At 46.7% G+C, this 21234-nt stretch overlaps 1 protein-coding gene across 1 annotated transcript in view; it reads left to right on the top strand.

Moving 5' to 3' along the window:
* The window catches only part of GPC3 (glypican 3), a 153869-nt gene that overhangs the window by 58396 nt on the left and 74239 nt on the right, over positions 1-21234 (top strand). Inside the window, exon 3 of the mRNA XM_052814038.1 lies at positions 12483-13177. Coding sequence (XP_052669998.1) covers positions 12483-13177 — 695 coding nt within the window. The remainder of the gene's footprint in view (positions 1-12482; positions 13178-21234) is intronic.

Raw genomic sequence — 21234 nt, 5'->3', positions numbered from 1 at the left:
TGTTTGATTTCTTCCCTTTTCCCCTCCATCTCTTTCATGTTGCTTGTGTGGGAGGCTGTGCAACAGCTGAGCCATCGTGGATGCTGACAGTCTGAGTTCTCCTTCGCTGATGCCTTCAGAGGACAAACAGCAAATGATCAATTCAGATAGTAGAAAATGGGCTGGCTCTTCTTGCCGTCTCTAGAGGCTGTAAAAACTCCCATTACTCTGTTATCAAGAAGGATCCATCTCTGATGTGCCTGAGCCAGTCAGTTAAGTGCAGACCTCACAGGAAATTAATTTTTTGATTCTTGACAAGAAGTCAACAAAGAGTAGCTTTTCAAGGGAAAAATATTCTTCCTGGCAGGAACAGTGGTGGGGTTGGGGTAGGGAAGGCAGTTGCCTTTGGACCAGAAATCTCTGTATTTGAACCTGAGCTCTTTCCGCTCTGATTTTTCTTCGTGGGTATGAAAAAAATCAGGTGTTGATTCCCAAAACAACTGAATAATTGCACATACATTGTTGTAACCTCTCAAATATGCCAGTGCTTCCACTACAAGAGGAGTCTGTGGAAGAGAGGAGAAGCAACGTGAAGGTTTAGAAAAAGGTGATGCCTTTTCTTATTCAGCAGAGTGTCTCTGTAGAGGGAAGCATGCAAGCACTTACTCAGACTCACTAATGCATTAAATACCTGGATCGGGGCGTCTTTAGACAGGACATGGTATGGTACGTCTTTGAAATGACCCTCGTGGGCTCTGCCCTCCCTATCCAGCAATAAACTAATTCCCAGGACTAATGGTAAAATTCTGCAAGGCGTGAATTCCCAACATAAATAGATTTACAGTAAGTTAATAGATTTTCCAGCATATCTCTTGCAACCTATTTGTGGTAGCATCATTTTAACATGCACAGTAATTGAAAAAATTGTCAGGTGATAGGATTTATAATCCTCTCTGACCTGTGTTTTTCATGCCTAGGAAAGGCTCCATAATAAACATAACATTTGCAGTAAGGAAATACCTTGTGTGGAAGTGTTCAGAAGGGAGGTGTCTCTGGATGGTAACTTTTCTTTGGAAAAAAGGATTCTGGAGTTAGGAGAAGCTAATACTTAGTAAAAGCCACCAAGAGAGTCACATACTTATGCGCCAAGAGTTGCAGAATAGATGAGTCGGAACATTGGAATGATGAAGATGAATCTTCAACTTTGTTAGGTAGTATATTCTGTGTTGGTTTCCATACGCAGCCTTTGAAATATGCGGTCTTTATTTTGAGAGGATTACACTGAAAGTATCCTTTGGAGAAAGTGTTTATTTTTTTCCAAGCATATTTGTCCTTGCTCCTTTTGTTATCATTATTTATATATCAAAAGTTATATTGATCTGGAGATTATGTGTTAAACCATGTCTGAGCAGTGGTTGCTCTACTACTGAGAAAACCAGCTGCCATAAAACTTTTGGTAAATTTATCGATCGATACTCTCTGTGTTTCTCTTTAGAAAAAGAACAGGCTGAATTTTAATTTACTGGGAACGTGGCTGAACACGTGGCCCCCCTGTTCAGCAAGGGATTTAAGCCTGTGAGGAACTTTCGAGAGATGAATAGTGCCATTACTTTGCAGAGGATTATTCATATTCTTGAAGGAAAGCTTGTCTGGAGCGGGTGGTGGAGCTTCGGATCGATTTCTGGCAGCAGTGGTTGTGAGCCTTGCTCTTGGAAGCCAAATTATCATCTTGTGCTCCCATTACAACGGCTGCCTCGCTCTTGCAAGGGGAAGTAAGGAGACGATAAAACATCTTACTTTTAAAATGAGTGTTAATCAAAATGGGGCTTTGAGCCAGGGCAAGCGGGATGCAAGAGCCATGTGGGATGCTGGGTATGGTCCAGCCATGGGCTCAACTGGTACCACCAGGATGTGATGTCTCACCTGCTGCTTCTTCCCTGGGCAGGGATCTGCCCGTGCATCAACTTAAAAATCAAAACTAAAACCAACCAACCAAAGAAAACCCACAAAAACCCCCAACGACCCAACAAAAAACCCAACCAACCAAAACCTCCCACCAAAGAAAAGCCCAGCAACTCCCAAAAAAAGCCAACCAACCAAATGCCTCCCAACAAACAAACAAAGAAAACCCACAAAAAACCACAAACAAAAAACCCCACCAAACTACCCTCCCCTACAAACGAACAAACAAACAAAAACCCCAATCCCCCCCCAAGCAAAACAGCCAGTGTTTTTGGGAGCTCTGCTCAAGATACCGCAGAGGAGGGAAGGAAAGAGGTGAGTCCGTTTTTTACAAAGTGCTAAGTCCTGGAACTGGGGCCTTGGGTAGGTCCTCCTTTTTTTATGGATGGAGACGGTGCCTAGGGTTTGTGTGTCTGGGATGTCCTGAGCCCTGTTGTAGTGGTGCTGGTGTGGGTATGGTGTCCTCTGTGTCCCCGTGGTGTCTCAGGCAGGATGGGGGTTTGGGTGCCCTGCTCTGTGTCGAGCAAGATGCTGCTAAAATATTCTGCGTGTGCTCAGCGAGTCGCATGATGCCAGGGAGTGTCGGACGGTCTGGTTGCATTTATGCTACTGAGATGATCCACATCTTATTTCCATGTTGGAAACCCCTGTCCTTCTCTGAGGTGTCTTGAGAAAAAACAAGCTTAAAAAAATCACTAAATTGCTTTTGAGACCCTCGGCACTGTTCTGTGACTTGCAAACAGCCGCTCCTTAGGGGAAGAAAGTCACACCGATGTTGATTGCTGTATGTTACTGAGCAAATGCCTTTCCCAAGTTCTGCCAGCACAGGTAGGAAGCCGAAATCAGAAATAAAGGGGCTGGAGTGACTTAAAAACAGTCAACAGGTGCCCTTAAATAAGTGCAAGTCCTTCGTGTTACTATAGGGATCAAGAACTGATCTTCTGCCATTTGCTTTTCATCAGACAGTTGAGATAACTTTAAAGAGAATTTGGCCAGGGAGATTATAAAGGAAGGAATTTGCTTCTTAAATAAATAGTCTGCTCTCCATTGTTGGAGACTTAACAGGCTGATAAAAGCCCGCTGGAATGAAAGGGAGCCTGGAAAACCTGTCTCAAATCTGTCTTGCTCTAAAGTTACTGAGACCAATGCACTTCCAAAGACTTTTTTCCGAATTTTTGAATATACGCTCGATTTGACCTAGTGGCTTGCTTTATCTTAATTTATTCTGATGAATAAAGGAATTTGCTAGGCATGCGTTTTTTCAGAAATTGCTTATAACTTTTAGTTTAAAATAAATGGAGGAACTACACAAACTGGTGTCCTGGTCCTTAGAAATGCTTGGCTTGTAAATTTGGAAGGGAATGTATGTAATCACTTGCCCTCTGCTTGAAATGTGGCTCATCATTTGTCTTTTAAGAGGCATGTTGCTTTTTCAGTATCTTTATAACCCCATTAGGTGGATGTTGGAGCCTCCAATTAGTAAAATATGGCTGAGGGGGGTGACCAACTGCTGGTTTCCTTGTGTCTCCTCTCTTTTTTTGAAAATGCACTTTGCGTTTAAAAATAAAAACAAAACACAGCAACCCCAGATGTGGCTTGGCCGTGGTAAAATGCCTGGGTCTGTGATATCTCTGCTCAGTTACCCAGGGCAGAGATGCCCTTTTCCTGGGGTTTTTGAAGCTATTCCTGCTGTGCAGGGCTGTGCTCCCTCGCTGAGCAGCTGGCTCAAAATAAGAGTTGTAGATGGAGGCTGTTGTCTCTGCAGCAAATTGGAGAGGTAAGAGAGACTAGAAGCAAAGAGTGTAAATATTTGAGATTAAAAAAAAATGGTGAAGGTGAAAGTTCCCCAGTGATGTGACATTAGTTCGGGCATGTTATTGATATAATTAAAACATAACAAAAGCCTGGTGGTGCTGTTTTCAGTGATTTATTTTCTGTTCTGTGGGATTGGTTTAATTAACTTTTCCCCTTTAGAGGGAAAGAGGAAAATATGAAATATTTGGAGCGTATGTATTCCTGCGTGTGGCTGAAAGCAAACTCCTCATCAGCTGACCCTGAGCTCTGCCAGCTCAGCACTCCCCGCTGCCTTCCCACGAGGTTGGGTTCGGTGAGACCGCTCTGACCCCAGCGGTCTCTGCCCTGTGGAGCAGCAGTTTGTTTTCTGCTCTCTCTATTGCAAACTCCCAGCCGCCTCGGAGAGCACTGGAGGAGGATAAAAACACCCTTTCCTTTGCAGTAAATCACTTCTGCAGGAGCAGCAGAAAGGTGGGTGCAGAGTTTGATGCTCTCCAAGCCAAAGGCTTCCCTCCATCCTCAGGCACTCCTGCATCTGGGCTCTGCCATGCCTCTTCCCAGTGGTCCTGCTGCACGGTGCATCTCTAAACTGGTGCCCAGTGATGGAGAGGAGCCTGGACTTGAACCCCAACCCTTATGTGGGCTTCAGCACCAGGATGGGGGCATGCGGAGACGTTTATCTTTCTTTGGTCTGACAGGTTATAGCACAACAGAGCTACCTTTTTGCTGCAGAAGCCTCTTACATCCCCCTGTCTCTGCTTTTCCTACTTGTGCTCCCAGGGCTCGGTTTGAGCCTGCTTATCCAGGCCCTTATTCCTCCCATTCCCCTTGGTTTTGATAAATAATCATGTTCATCCACCACTCGTGCTAGCCCTGACTGTTTGCATTTTTAACTTTGTCTTTATTAAATTTTCAAGAATCTCTTAAGCATTCACACATCTGTCATGGCACAAAGCGGAATATTTCTTGATGCTCGGGAAAACAAATTATACAATAGATGTGCAACCCATATTTAATCCAAAGCACTACAGCCACATGTTCAAGCATGAAGCCCCGGAAGAAGATTTTATTGCAGAGTCATTCCTGAGAGGTGTTTGCTGTGGGATTTTTTTGGGGTTCTTTCTGAAATTTCACTTAGAGTGTAGTTTTCCTATGTTGAAGTGGGTATTCCCGGGGGTCTCCAGGGATCTCTCAAGGCATCCTGGTGCCCCTCAAAAGAAAAGCTGCTTTCCTGTGGTCCCCTCCAACATCCCTAACTGTGGCTTTTGGTGTCATGAGATGGGGATGCCTGTGCGGAGTGCGGAGCACTGAACTCCCTCCAGGCAGGGTCCGGTCCAGGCGAGGGGCTGGTTGGAGGGGGGAGCTGCGGGCACCAGCGTTTCTTGTCTGCTTGCTTCTGGGCTTGTAGCAGCTTGCGGTGGTGGGCTTTGCTTCTGCATTAACAAAGTTTTTGTGTACGGGATATAGATAATAAATGGGTGAACGACAGTGTGACTAATTGTCTAACGGTCAGACTATTACCTAGAATATAATAGGAGTGTATTTTCAGGGTGTTTTGAGTGGGTATAATGAGATACTAGCATACAGTATTCTTATTAGAAACTTCAGGGAGTGTATTTCAAAATGCCAGGCCACTAGATAAGCTGAACAATTACAAATAAATGGCTTTGGAGCCTGGCATTTTGGTAGGCACAGATGGTTAGGAGAAAATGCTTTTCTGACAAGAGCACAATGATTCGGCTTCAGCTGGTGAGCAGCAGTGGCTTTGGAAACTTTTAACTTGGTTCCCGCGAGAGCGAGGGTGGTGGGCACGGAGCTGGAAGGAGCCCCCTCTCATTTAAAGATTGGACTGAGACCTTTCCTCTCTTGGTCTGGTGGTGGTGGAGCAAAGGTAGAAAGTGCAAACCTTGATGGCTTAAAATTAGGAAGACCAAATAACTGAATTGTTCTAATTTTTGTTACTAATGCTTTGAAGCTAATCTCATAAGCTTGGGAGCTTGAGTCCATAATTTTATGGTGACAATGTTGTAAAAGTAATCCAAAAGGCTGTGTCAGTTGAAAAAAAGCATTTCCTAAGCTCTAAACCCAAATGTGCTCAGAGAAACAAACCCTGTAAGAGCAAGCAGTAGCACTATCTGATGGGTTTTGTAATGTCACAGACAAAAGTAATTATGCTGCTTAGAAGAGCTTTTGTCTCCAGATAATGTTGTTAAAAACTTGCAGTGTAGTGTAAATCATAACGGAACAAATCTGGAGTCTGTTCTTATTGCTGCCAGGGGAAAATCTCTTGGATTTTGTTTCCTTTCTGCTCAATATATTGCAAACCTTTTCCAAGTTTGTAAATAAATATTACCTGCTGTTTGAAAAATGACTTGTGGTTCATCTCACCAGTAGTGCCTGTGGCAGCCAGGCCGTTATTGCAAACAGTTGTTTCTCTCTTGGTGAGCTCTTTTGTGTGTCTTTCAGGAACACAGGCTGCTGCAATGAGTCTGAAGTTATCTGATTCATCGGCGATATTAAAGAAGTATTTCCTTCTTTAGAGCTCACTCACATGTGGATGCCTATGGCTCTTTTTTGCCGCTTCCTAGCAGTACTGCAGCAATTGCCGTGTCAGAAGATATTTTGTTGAGCTTACAAAACCCAGTACTTTTAGCATTTCCTTGATGAACATTTGAATTCCCATCCGTGAACTTTGGTGGCTTTTTTGAGGGGCTGAGCATTTCTGGTTTTTAGGTACATGGGACTTTTTAAAGGTTTGGAGACCCCAATCCTGAAGGGGATGCGGCGGTTGTGTTAGGACCAGATTAATTAACTGATGAATTTTCCCCTGCCCTGCCTGGAGACCCATGTTTTTGCCTCAGGATGGAAACAGTTCCCACGGACGGAGGGATTCCAGTGCCTGGCTCTCTCCTGACATGACTTGTGTCCTGAGGAGTGAAGGGAGAGGGATTTGCATTAATAGGTCATTTCACAGACAGTAAATGAGGTTTTATCATCGGCAGGGAAGTGCCAGAGAGCAGGAAGAGCCGGGGCAGCTCGGCAGGTGAAGTCTGGCTGGGCTGGGGGCTCTCCGGCTCCTGCGGTTATTACTGTGCCTCGCACAGAGAATTTGGTGCCAGGTCCTGCAAGTAGGGACCCTCCGGGGAAGGGGTCTGGGGAGCAAACCCAGAGACACGAGGAGAGCCGTCAGGGTCTGAAAGAGGGACTTCAGCAAATCCACCGAGCTTCAGGTTCGCTTGCTGCCCTGGACCAGTTGCATCCATAAATGAGATTTATTGGGGGAGAAGGGGCGCATTCACACGTAAAAGGCATTTAAGTGCATTTTGGTACGTAGAGCTGGTGAGATTTGAAAATGGTCCCACGTGCAGGACAGGGGAGCGCTGTGTGCAACGTTGCAGCCTGCAGCCCAGGGCACTTCCAAGCAGCAGCATCCCAGGAAAGGTGCAGTGAATCACAAAATGCATCATCATCTGCAGAGAGAGAAATTCAGCTCGATGCCAGTGATCCGCGTTGATCTCGAGGGAGGTTTCTACTGCACAGAAATCAGTTTCTTGTTTGTTTTACAATTTGGGATAGTTTGTGAGGATTCGCCACTCTGCCGTGAAGTCCTGGAGGAGATGGCCCTGAAGGTTTTATGGGGTGGTAGCAACATGATGGTGACACTGTGACCTTGTCTACGATTATTTGCCTGGCTGTCTCCCAAAAAATAAAACTGAGCCTTGTCTTTACTAGCTCTTGGTAGTGGAATAAAACATGTTGTAGTTTCTCCACTGTGAAGGCATATCTTTATGTGGTCAAGATAAGGTTTAAATGTGGGGAGACAATTGCCCAGTTTTTAAGAAAACAATCTTTTGCAAAGGTGCAAATGTTGGGAGCGCAGCTCCTGGTGGGCAGTTGGAGCAGCCGTGGTGGGAGCCTCCCTGCTCAGAGAGCGCTTTATGGTTGCATGGTTTGTGTGCCTGGATGTCAAGAAACAGTAAAATCAAGGTTGTAGGTGCCGTTTTAACCCCGTGGTGTCCATGTGCTGAGGGACACGTGGGTCACACGCTCCTGCACCTCCACCTTGCTTTGTTCCCTTATCAGGTGCGCCATGGAAGGTGGCTGCTGATGCAGCAAGTTTTGCCGTGCAGCGCCTTTGCCTTCGGTCTGCCTTTGCCAAAGAGGACTTGCGTGGTGTGCTGCGTGATGCACGGAGGAGGGCAGCCGTCCACGTGGGAAGCTTGCGTTTGCAGCAAAACAAGAGCGGCACAGTAACGGAGGGGCAAGCACGAAGCCCGTGGCATGTCGTGGTGTCTGACCGCCGTGGCGGATCCCACTTTCCCCCTGCTGCGTGCCAGCTCACACCTTCTCCCCGTGGCCGCGGTGGTGCGGGGAGGTGGCTCCACGTGGCTGCAACGATGGCTGCTGTGGTGCTGGTTTTTGGTGAGCTGGCGTGGGGGGGAGCAGAGGGAGGACAGATCTCCCTGTTTCTGGCAGCAGCACCTGGTTTCCAAACACCTTCAGTTGCTTGTGAAGCTGTGCTCGCTAATCTCAGACCTGGAGGTGCTGCTGTCTCTGTAGCTGCACTGGCTCTGCAGCCGCCGTTGGATTTCAGGTCTTGCTTCTCTGGGGAGGGATGCCGTGCGGGAATGGCTCGCTGGGGTTGCTCGCACCGGCTCCTTGCGGTTCAGGCAACTGCATCACATAATCTCTTAAATAAACTCATCAAGTCCCAGACTGGGCTGGAGCCTCCTGCAGCCTGGGGGAGCCAGCAGGTTAATCCGGAGCTCCTCCGGCCCCAGCATTGGCCCCTTTGAAGTAGCTGCAGCTCAGGAGCAAACGTGCCTTCTCAGGAAAGCTGGCGTTTTTACTAAGCAGCAGACTCTTATTATCTGAGCCGAGAACGCAGTGATTTCCTTCTCCTGCCAGTAATCCCCACTCAGGGCACTGTTACGCTCTTTTACAATTTATTTTCTTTTCTCTAATTGCCAGTTTGCAGTGGCCGTGCAGCAATCCCCGGGCTGCGTTCTGGGGAGCTTTTGCACTTTGAAAGCAGCTTAGTCCTTCCCTCCTGGCTGCTGGAACTGGGCAGCAATTCCTCTCCAGGTGCTTCAGCAAGAGTTCTGCTGGAAAAATGAGTAATAGCCCATGCTTTTCAACTGGTACCTGATAACTGTGGTCTAGAGTAGAGATTCAGCTGTGTCACGCATCCTTTGGGAGCCCTGATAAACTGCCCTTGACAGAGGTAGTCAACAGATGTACCGTACCAGTGCACCAGGTATGATGCTTTGCCGGTGATGATGCTCTGGCTCTCATCCTGCATACGGTCCCTTTGTTTCACCTGGGCACGGTATGGTTCTTCCCATCCATCCTGGGGTGCAGCACCGTGGTGCTATGGGGTGTTAAATTGCTCCCAGGTTTTGTCCCTGTGCTGATTGAAATGACTTTGGAGTACAATTCCATGCGTTCAGCTCCTTTAGGTGGATGAAATGTGCTTAAGAGCTACCTAAGCAGGACTGACTTTCTGGCATGGTGGCCTGCAGCAGCTCAGGCGGTCATCTCCTCGAGCCAGACATGTGGGTCAGGGCTTTTTAAATTTTAGTGCATGCAAAAGTGGTGTTTTGGTGTTTTTGTTTTGTTTTGTTTTTCCTACTAATCACGTAAGAAAATATTTTAAAAGCAGGTAAATAACCATGTGGCATGGTCGAGTTCTGCTGTGTGTGCATAGCTATGGTGGTGGAGACTGTAAAACCTGAGCTCTGCTCTGCCCTGTGGTACCTTTGCCTGCTCGAAGTTGGGTCTGATGCTATGCTTTACCAGTGCTGTTAAGGTATTTACTCTGCTTCAGCTAGACCTGCAAACCGGCTGCCTTAAATTGTGGCTTTTGAAAATGTCCTTGAATTAAAAAAAATAGAAGAAAGAAAAGATTCAATTGTCCTCCAGCAATAGGAGTTTCAATAATGCCATGTTATGAGCAGGGCAGATTTTGCCAGCAGTAAATCCAGGCTGTGGGATTTTATGGGGGATCAGAAGCCCGTGCCGCTTCTCTAATGCATGCCCTCCATTTCCCCCCGAGGCTCACTCGTGGGAGCACAGGGGACTGACCCACAAAGTTTCCTCCTCTTTGAAGTGCTCGGAGTCTGGCCGTGGGTCACTTCTGCTGCTGGCAGCTGGGGCTTTAATATTCTTGCAGCCAGCCCTTTGCGAGGAATATTTCAGAATAAGGAACTACTAGGGGAGTTCAGTGCAAGAGATTCTGGATGTGTAAGACTCTTTTTTTTTTTTTTTTTTTTTTTTTTTTTACAAAGTTTTATTATTTCTTGCATCTATTAATAGGGCAGCAGGAGGCTCCATATGCTTTTATAGTCCCTGTTGCGCTTTCTAATGGATATATGCAAAAGCTCCAAGGCGCATAAAATAGACACTCTTAGCCAGTTATTATGATAAAAATTATGTGCATGTCATGACCTTTAAAGCAGTGGGACTGTGTGTGCATGCTTTTCTGATATGCCACTGTTCTTGATTCCTTTCTGAAGCATTTCTCGCCATAGGAGGTTTGCATAGGAGCTTGGAATATTTTTCTAATCAGCGAAGAGTCTCTTGGCTCTGATGATAACTTGCAAAGCACAGAGGAGCAAGAAAAGGGAAGAGGGATGACTTTTTCTAAGGCAACTAACAGAGAAGAGGTTAAAGGCGAATGGTGAGGCACAGCATGAAAATCCTGGCACTGTCTGCAGTGCTGTCAAAAAAACACTGGTCCAAAAAGTTCTTTGTGCTCTTTGAGGCAAAAGCTATTCTGGTGCTCTTGAGGATAAAGACGGAAAAAAGTTTTGTAATCCATGTGCCCTATTTAAAGAGACTTCTTTTGTTTTAAAACTTTTAATAACAGTGCAACCAGAATTTGCTCTGCTTGCATAGCCCACACGTTTACCCCGCTCTGCGTCAGACATGCCGTTGTGCCTGGAAAGCTTTGCAATACTCTGCATGGGTGTGAGGAGCGAGATGCCTGCCGTCGTGGCGAGGGAGGCATGGAGAGAGGGGCTCTGCGTCCTTGCACCGCTGCGTCCCTCAACGGGTGGTGTTAGGAAGGGTTGCTGTCGTCTGGGAATGCAGATGGTTGCTCTGGGGCAGTCCTGGTGTGGGTTTCGGGAGCTGTGGACAAACTGCTTCAGCGGCATGCCCGAGAGGTGCGCGGGCACCAGATGGGATGGAGACACTGTTTGTATATCAATAATTTCTGCTTTGATCGCTGCTTACACCATAGCTTTCTGCATGCTGGCGTGGAGGGCAGCAAACAGCATTGGGTCCCTGTCCCACCAGGCTTGCCTGCAAAGGGGGCACCCAGGAGGAAAGAGCTGGAAGTCCTGGAGATGTGATGGTCTCAAAAGCTCTTGAGTAATGTGAGAGGTTGTGCAGGGCGAGCAGCAAGGCCTGACATTGCTTGTGATAGCGTTGATAACAAACCCCTGTGGAGACACGTCAGGCCATGCTCAGCTGCATCCCAGCTTTAACAAATGGGAAAAATAACACTTATGGTTTTAAAAATTAAACATTCCCTTTAATTATTGAACATGAATAATTTTCATGCAAATTGAGCCTGGATGTGTGTTTCCAGAGTGACACAGTTGAAAGCGGTTACATTGCGGGGTATCAGTGACCTGTGAACTGAGAGGCTGTTCATTATTTTTAGCATTTTATGAATAGTACCCTGGAGGGTGGGACACAGGCTGGTAGAGAGATTTGGCCGAAGAAAAAGACTTTAGTTTGCACTGGTGGCCTCCCCTTGTAATGCTTTAACTTGCAAACTAGGGTGTGTGTAGATACGTTGTCTTTGCATACCTGAGTATGGATATTTTGGAAGCCTCCTGGTGAGGAGGGCTGTAATTAAGGGAATAACCGGGCAGTGACTGTGCTGCTGGAGGCTCTCCTGCTTGCCGAGCGGAGGAGGTGTGGGCAGAAAGTCCTCAAGTCTTTGAAGGTGGAGAGGGGAGAATGCAGCCTGGCTTTTCCTAGCAAATTGACGGTCTTCGTGTAAAACTTGAGCTTCGCGGGGCAGTTTGGCACAACCTGATGTGTGTGAGAGTGGTCCTGGCTGGGCACCCGCGGATGGACACTGCGTCGCCAGCTCTCAGCATCGCTTTGGACCACGGAGCAGCTCATGCCCGGGGCAGATGAAACGTTGGATCTGGAGCTGAAGTGAGCCTGATGCATTCGGGAAAGCTATAGCGCTGCAGAGGCTTTTCAAATGGCTTTGAGGACGCTTAGTGCAGGGCAGGTGCTGGGGGTCGAGTCCGAATATCCTCTGTGATTAAGCTCCTATAAATATTTTCCTTTTCATAATGGAATGTCAGCATTTACTGTTTCCTGATTTTAAACACTGTACAGTTTGTCAGACGTTTATCTCTGTCTTAAATTAAGTCTCAAGATAGAATTCCTGTTAATTTCAAATCAATATGAAAGGGGGAGAGAAAGAAATTGCAGTCTAGCCCTTTTCTTGAATCAATATTTTCTTTAAAAGCTGAAATGTTAACTAGATCATAGTTTTTTGCCATTTTGAAATGTAGCTTGTGTTTTAAAGAATGTATGCATTTCCCCTGAAAATCGCTGATGCTGGTAAGTTTTGCAGCAGGCACAGCTGCCAGCAGGCGTTTGACCCGAAGCGGGCAGGATGGGACCAGCCTTTGCAGCAGTAATGCGGTATAACGTTATCCTCCCTGTTTCTGAGCTCATCGTCTCTTAATAACATTTTTTTTTGTTCTGTTTTGCAGAAGCCTTTGAAATTGTAGTACGGCATGCAAGAAACTTCACCAACAGCATGTTTAGGACCCACTACCAGAGCATGGGGCCCAGAGCTCTTAAGTTTGTTGGAGAACTTTTTACTGATGTCTCGCTGTACATATTGGGCTCTGACATCAGCGTTAATGACATGATAAATGAGTTTTTTGACAGTTTATTCCCTTTGGTTTACTCTCACTTGATTAATCCCGGCTTCCCCGATCCTTCCGTGGAAATGACTGAATGCCTGCGGGCAGCCAGGAGAGACCTCAAGGTCTTTGGCAACTACCCGAAGATGATGATGACGCAGGTGTCCAAGTCGCTGCAGGCCACGCGAGTCTTTCTGCAGGCGCTCAACCTGGGGATCGAGGTGATAAACACTACTGACCACTTAAAATTCAGCAAGGACTGTGGACGAGCGCTGCTAAAGATGTGGTACTGCTCGCACTGCCAGGGACTTCTCCTGGCCAAGCCCTGTGCCGCCTACTGCAGCGTGGTGATGCATGGATGCTTGGCGGGCGTCATAGAGATCGATAACCACTGGCGAGAGTACATCGGGTCTCTGGAGGGGCTGACCAAAGGCATGCACGGCATCTATGACATGGAGCACGTCCTCCTGAACCTTTTCTCCTTGGTGCGGGATGCGATCGTCTACGCGCAGAAGAACGAAGGAAAGCTCTCAACAACCGTGAGTAGTTTTCTGCAGTTCCTCTAGCTCGCTGCCACGGCAGGGCTCGGTTGTGTACCATGAGCTCTACGTGTTGAAACCAACCTGCCCCTTTCCTCCAAGCAAGAAACCCCAAATGCTTCAATTACCAGCTCCTATCTCCTTCCCCCCTCCCAACCCAATTCTCTGATTTTTTAAAAAGCTTTTGGTAGCATTTGAAACTGTGTTTGTGGGGCCTGGGCTTCAGTTAAGGGCTTTGCCCCTTTTCAGGTTGGTCAGAGCAGAAGGGTCTGGAGTAATCCTCGCATCAGCCTTGTACCTGGGCTGTGAGATCAGGAGCTGAGATGTCCCAGCATCTTCAGTACTCGCTGGGCGTTGCACTTGCCTTGGGTAGCTCTGAAAGGCTGGTACTGCTCTCCAGGTGTCCCCTGCCTCCTTTAACAGCGCTAAAATGTACCTCCAGAGAGATGCCAAGTGGAGGCATGTACTATGGCATCCCATGCTTCCTGATTTACTAAAGGAGATCTGGTTTTCCCTCTTTTGGTAAGTCATTCCAGTTTGGGGCTGCATTTAATCCCAGGGACGAGGTTATTTCTTTTTTATTAGGAGTGACCTGACTCTTTAAAAACAAGTTGTGTGAATTTCTGAGCCTCCCGAGAAACTGAGGCTTTCTTGTTCAGCAAATCCTGCTGCTCTAAACGCCAAGGACAAATGGACTGTGGTAATACGACACTTGTTTTGCAGAGGAGGTTTTTCTTGAGATGCAATTGAGCTGCTCTGTGCAGGTAGGGTAGAGTTGGGGATGGGGGCAAAGGTGCGGGAATGTTGTTGTAGTTTGCTTAAAGCCAACGATGATTAAAATCTGCCACCGTTTCCCTGTTAGCTGCTTGTTCCTGTCGTTCTTGACTCCTGTTTACAAAAGAGCTGTGTTTATGTAGGTCACTGTAGTACTTGCACCGTAAGTAACTCTTATCTTTTTGGGGAACGTGGAAATGTATCGGCTTATGGATTTTGAGCTACGTGGCATTCAGCCAGCAGCACTCTTCTGTACCGTTTTATGTGCCATCTTTCTTAGTGATTGCCTGAGACATGCCACCGCACATATGCAGGCTGTGAAATAACGTGGTGGCACTCAGGCGGTTTCACACCCTTTGGGTAGTTTGGCACACATGGTGCAAGCTCTTCTCATTGCTTAGAAGGGATTTAGGGACCAAACCTCCGGTAAGTTGGATTACTCTTGTGTTGCAGTGACCAGAAGGAGGCTGTGGCTGAGGGCTGGGTTTTACTGTTGGTCACCCAGGCAGATGGGTGCAGGCAGGACTCGTGGGCAGCATGTTAGGCTCCAGGGTACAGTGCAGGACACTGGCTTTCAACCTGCATGCCTTAGCCCCTTTCTGCAGAAAATCCCTGTTTTACAGCAGCCTGCCAAGCATTTCTTGTGTCCCCAGGACCACAGACAGGGAGATTCCAGCTGGCGGGGTCTGGGGACAGCAGCTCTGCTGGGATCGACTTCTGCTGCTGTGGAGCCAGGGCAGGTTCCTCTCCCATCGATCAGAACCTGTCAACCCTCTCTGGAACAGCGAAGGAGCAGAGATGTAACTGTAGGTTTAGCTTGAGGTCAGGTGAGATGGAGAATTGATGTTACAGGTGATAATGATGTATACCGGAGAGAAAACCCAGCTCAACTCTAAGCCCACTTGGCATTTCCAAGGCAGCAAGAAACAAAAGTTACTTCTACATGTAGTGTGAGCCTATTTGATCTTGAAAGATCAGCTGACATACTCAGCTGTGAGCAAAAGCATCCAACATGTTTTGCACCAGCAAACCTACCATGCTTGTAGGTGCTAAGGCAGAACAGAAACATTGCCCTTACAGGCTGTATGCCAGATTTTGCAAGCACACACAACATGTGCATTGCTGTACGATCCTGAAAGGATAAGTGTTTCTCCTCCCATATTCTTCTTTTATTGGCATAACAATAAAAATGCACTTTTTCTTGAAGATGTCCATGTATACAGTGAAGGAACATGACTGTCAGTTATATTATCGAATCTTGAGACCTTGATCTGTCTACAGAGAATGTGTTTGTGGGAGGACGAGTAGATGGAATGCCACTAAAGTCAACACAAGCCATGGCAGTAGAGCCATAATATGCCCATCCTCTGCCAAACCAGAACATAAATTGACTTCCTTTAAAATAAAAAATCATTGAGCATTGCAAAACCATTCAGTGCTTTTGTATTTGATAGAGCTGTTTGAATTCATTAGTGCCATATATAGTTAGGTACTTATTTAAACATAATTCCTCTTGATTATTTAATACTTGAGTGATTCTTTTATTTGCTCTAGAGACATTTTTGAGTTATACGAGTGCAGAGGAAAAAAATCCAGGCCAAGCCAGCCAATTGTCTTGCAATTGGCACTGTAAAGAGAATGGCCACTGGGTTTTTAAAGTTTATTTTTAAAGCACTAGTGTTGCTCAGCTAAGGCTCTTACGTCAAACCTGAGCCCAGAGCAACTTTTTTTACAAATGAAGGTATGAGCTGTTCAGTAGAGGAGTAAGGCAGTAATGGGAAGTGCTGACAGTCTTAACTACAGCATTGCAGATGGCCTGACTCTGATAGCCAGTCTGCATCTGGGGTAAATATTTCTGCCTGTAAGGGATAGAATACAATTTTTAAAATTTTTTTTTTAGCTGTGCTGGAATGAAAGCTTCTCTGTTAAACTTATCAGCACATATTGGATTTCAAAGAGTATACCCGGAAGCAAACAGTTGTATTTACTGTTATCCCGTAAATATGATTGGTTTTAGACACCGTTGTCATATCAAAGTATAAAATGCCATGGGAGCTGTCTTTGAGAATGTGGGGCTTTGCTCTCGTGCTGGCTTCTCATATCGACCTCTTTTATTACTGACCTTGGCCACCACTGCTTCTGTAGGCAAAGTTCAATTCACCTGTATGTTATTAAGGATAATGACAGGTTATTTAATTGTTATTAAAATCCCCTGGAATTATGGAAAACTTATCTTCCATGCCCGTAGGGATTATGGCTGGAATAACAGCACCACTGCCCCTGTCTGTCCTTTGGGCTTCTTTGGTTTTTCACGGCATTGGTGGCACTTCTGCGGCAGTAGTTTTTCCTCCTGGTATTTCAGGTCCTCGGGTGCATTACCTGACCAAGCATCCTTCCTCCATGCGGCTGCTCCTCTGTCCCCCTCGCCACCCACCCCTAGGCTGGGTGCAGGCATTTGCACGGGGACCTGGACCCCTTTTATAGCTTACAGCAGACCTGGCTACAAGGGGCATGTGAACTTGAGCTCCAGAGGTGTTGCAGAACCTCCAGGTAGGTTTCTGAGGAGCTCTGCAGTCCCCAAGATGAGGAGTCATACTACTGTTAATCTGCTTTTGGAAACTGTGCGCCTCCAGGCATGCATTTAAATGTAAGCCTATGTGCTGGTGTTGTTCCTGGTATGTAAACAGTGGTGCAGAAGAGTGAATTCAGTAATACGGCAGTAGACAGTTCCCATCCCAAGCCTTGCTTTAATAGCTAATTTGTCAGCGGTGGTGTGTTAGGGCTTTATTATTTCTACAATTTGTCTGTTTAAAAACTTCCCCCCTAAAATATGCTATTAAAATACTTTATCAAGGAGGCTGAGTTTCTGGCAGATTGGGAAAAAAATTTTTTGTCTAGGGCTATATCTATATCAATTTTCCTATCTGCTACTTTTTCCCTGGTTGAAAATGTGCCTAGTATGTCCACCTCTTGTAGATATTTTAATCATGAATGTAGAGAAGAGCGATTTTAGTCAGTCTGTTTGTGCTTTCTACCACAAACAAAGACAATCTGAGAGATGCAGTACAAATAATAAACTTCATAAAATATTCAACCCCAGCACCTCTTGAAGTTAATACTTTCTCTGCTGTTGTAAGTACAAGAGAGATGACGGGTCTGGGTGTCTTACATAGCTAATAGTTGATCTCCCGTGGGGTTCCCTACCTTAAGCCAGCACTGTAAATTTATTTTGGAAGGGTGCAGAGTCGAGGTGTGAAGGCCGTTGATTTGACACAGATATTAATTTATCTACGTAAATATTTTTTTCTTAATGCTTCTCCCCCTCGCTCCGTAACTCATCAGGGTTTTGAACCCATCCCAACAGAGTTGGAAACAACAGGCAACTCATAGTATAGTGAGGCACAAACCAAAAAAGGTTTGGAGTGAGGCTGTAGCCATGTCTTGCATGTGAGGAGGAGGATGCACTGCAGGTGTGAGTTGTCAGAGAAAGGGAGGTGGATTTTGGCTGCGTTAGCTGCTTTATCCTGCACACCCAGCAGGGCACGTGTCCCCTCTCAGCCCTTCGGATGGCGTGGCAGGACTTCTCCTGCCCTTTAGCTGTTGTGTGGTGCCTCTCCGTCTGGATATGGAGCTGCAGTCGCCGTTCCCCGCCTCGCGCAACAGGACTTTCTGCTTGGCAGGACCCATACGTGTTAGCATAATCGGGGTCGGGCACAGAATCTGGGAATGAGAACAGGTTGCAGAGGAATGCAAGATTAGTCTTACAAGTCTCATAGAAAAAGTACATTATGAAAACCACAAGCAACCCACCACCAAAAAAACATATCAAGAAACTTGGCAGGCAGGTGTGCCCCAGCCCGGACATCTGCATCTCTAGGGAGAAATGCAAAGATGTGGGCTGATAGAGCTGCCCAGCCCCTGCTGCTCCCCTTGCAGTTGGTGGAACCGTGCAGCTCTACCTGCAGAGTATCGCCTAGAAAGGAAAGACCAGGGAGCTCAGTAAAGCGTTTTTCTTCACTCAGAACTGATGGTTGAGTTTCTAGAAAATCCTGTTAAATTGCAAAATGAAGGTAGCCAGACCTTTGTTCAACCAATCGTACCCATCTGTGCTGAGGCGGAGAGCAGGTTAGAGGAAGGGTACCAGCGCCGTACGGGAACAGGGTGCAGTTCTCAATGCGCTTGCACTGTGAGCGGATCCCTGCTGTTTTACTTCCCTGCAAACACCTTTAAAAGACTGCTCAGGCTTGGGTTAACTAGGTTATATAGCTGTGCTGCAGAGCTGCTGAGGAGCCGAAGCCACGGTGCGGGCTGGGTTTGGTTTTATCCCAAAGCTGGAGGGCTCATCGCAGCCAGCGCAGGCAGAGTGCCGGGCGTGAACCCGGCTCTGACGCCGGCTGTGGGAAGCTGCCGGGGGAGCCCCAAGGAGGAACAGAGTTGGGCAAACTGGAGCCTTGTTTGCCCTTGATTTTTGGGGGAATCCTGGTAGGGACACCATGAGCCTGCTGAAAAGATAACCAGCTACTTTAATTGCTTGTAGCACCACAGAGAGAAACGTTGCTCTGTTGCAAATTGGTGTAGAAATTTGCAGTACCAGCAGATGCACAGGGAGGAAAATCAAGAATATGTAAGTAAAGGGACTTTTGACACTCAGGGATGAAAATACCTGTCGCCATACACAGTGATTCAGTGCATTTGTCAGCACGGCAATGCCGGTGCAGTTTTCCCTGGATGCTGCCCGTGAGCTGCTTTTGGAGCCAGCTCACCTGGTGACTTGCTGGAAGCTGCTTTACTCGGTGGGTTGCAGTGGCAGGGAGCTCCGGTGAGTTTTCCTTTCTGCTAATGGATTTCTTTCTGTGCTAGAGCTAGCAAGAGACTTGTGAGGAAAGCTTTGAAATTACAGCAGTGTTCGAGAAGTCACTCCCTTTGAGACGCCGAGACCGGTTTCTTTGTACTTTTAATGCGGGTTGCTTTCTGCTGGCATTGCTCATGGGACAGTCAGCTGGATGTACAGCCTCTGTATTTTCAGTTTCTTTATCGGCAAAGTTTAATCCTCAGGCTGTTCTCTAATGCTTGCTGGTAACTAGCTCCATTTTTCACTTAAAGCTGGAAATATGGGTGAGGTTTTGGTTTTCAGTAAGCTCAGACCCACTCGTAGCTATCCCAAGGTGTGTTTATCATGTACTTTTGTTAACCATTTTGTGATAGGCAGTGTAACAAGCCTGATAAGGCATGTGAAAGCAAGCATCTGTTCCCGCTGCAGGATGAAAATAAACCTGATCACCAAGGACAGTATCAGCAATGTTCCTGTTCCTGTGGAAATACCTTGGGAGTATTACAATTCGTTGTCTGAAGAGGTTTCAGATATTAAAGATTTTCTGATAGTTAGGGAAGCATATGGCAAGGCGCTGAACTGTAAGGGGTTGATTTTGATCTAGAAATCCCCATGTTGGTGGCTTGGCTGGTGCTGAAAGAATAAGGGCAAAAATTATTCATGCCTGCAGTTTTGCAGCCCAGTATCAACAATTTTGATCCAGCGACTTTGGCATGCTGCTGGTGGTTTTAAATCTTTGGTTTAATGTTCAAATACGCAGTAGTGAATTAAGGGTCTACATCTCATTTTTGGAAGGGACTTTGGGATGGGTGCTCTTGACCATCACTTGCCCCTCTAAGGGAGTGAGGCTCAGAGGTTAGTCTCAGCCTAGTGAAAGTTTTACCTCTTGTCTGGCCTGGGGAGGGAGGCCATTGGTGTCACACTTAATTAATTCACTGCTAACAAGAGCTTTGCCTCTAGAGGACACAGGTAGCATCCTTTCATGGTCTTTGGTCAGCTTTGCCCTTTTTCTGCTGGTGTCCAGCATGGGCAAAGTGGCATGCTGGTCTCCCCTCCTGCTTGCCCCAGTGGCACGGTGAGGCTTTGGGTCAATTTGTCAAAGAATTGGGTCTGGATGAAGTGGGGCGAGTGCATGGGGCTGCGCAGAGCTGCTAGGTGGAAGCGGTGGATGTGGCCAGCAATGCTCAAACCTGCCAGTGCAAAGCCAGAGGAGATGGCATTAAATATAAACATGGGTTTAATTTAAAATAGCGTTTGATTTTGCATCTATTTGTAAACTTTTATATTGTCATGTCCTTTTTTGCTCTCCCTCTGTCCTTTCAACTGGACATGTTCTAGCCTCTGGCATGTTGTACCATTTCAATGGAATTTGCAGTGATGCTTTTTTTTTCATTAAAAGTAGAAGGTAGCTGCTAATGGTGCTCCTGCCTCCCTGCATGCACACACGGCAGCACGGGAAGCATTTTTTGACAGCGCATTTGATGCCCAACCCATCTTTGCAGTGCAGCTCACATGAATTTTTTCATTGACTTCAGTCAGAGGCAGATCACTCGGCTGGTGGCAACTTCATCCCCCACTACTCTGTGGCTTAAAAAGAGCTTTTTCAGGCTGCTGCATTTTAGGGGCGGGAATATCATACGGCGCCCACTGAGCCTGGCTTGATTTCACTTCAAATCACATGCTGGCTACAGCGCGAGCTAGATGCACGCAGGTTGCACGTAGCGGGATGTCTTGCATCTTTTCTGAGCTGAAGTCAGAACAAGCCTAAAGATCTTGTGCAAATTACTGGTTCTGTGTACCTGTTTGCACTTGGCCTGTTCCTTGTTTTAGTGGAGGAGCTGATTTGTTGTGTTATGCAGCTGGCCCCCAAGCGTTTAAAAGGATACTTGGTTCTGAGATGCCCTGATATTAGTACAAAGAGCTGACAGAGGTGGTGGTGCAGGATACAGTCTTAACAGCTAGAAATGAGGGTACACAGCTTTGCAATATTACGCAGCTTTCTTCACTGCACAGAGCGTCGTCTTTTTGTCTCATCTTTCTTCTTTTTCCTGGCTTCCATCACAGCTGTATTTGGCAGCTGGACGTGGGATACTTTGGGATGTAGGAGAGGAGAGAGCTGGTGATCATGTCATCCAAAGCAGACTGTGCACATTGTAGAAGGGGATGTATGGGGGTGTCTGTTCCTTGGGCACTGCGCTTTAGGCTTTGAAATGTCAAACTGTCTCATTGTGTAGTAGATTGTAATGGTCAAGGACATAATCTGAGGTCTTGAAGTAGATTGGATTTAAGTGGAAAAAACCTGAATTTCAGGCTGAACCAAAGATCACAGTGTCAGAAAGTTCCCTCCGGGTGTCTTGAGGCTTCTGCTGCTTCAGGAGCCGTGGGACCTGGAGGTGCTGGCCGGGGAGGAGCTGCCCCTCCGAACGGGGAGGGCTGGGGCACAGCCCAGTCA

This window comes from Harpia harpyja, chromosome 18 (genome assembly GCF_026419915.1).
Source record: "Harpia harpyja isolate bHarHar1 chromosome 18, bHarHar1 primary haplotype, whole genome shotgun sequence".
Lineage (NCBI taxonomy): Eukaryota > Metazoa > Chordata > Aves > Accipitriformes > Accipitridae > Harpia > Harpia harpyja.
The sequence above is the reverse complement of the archived record's forward strand: the minus strand, read 5'-3'. Positions and strand labels throughout refer to the sequence as shown.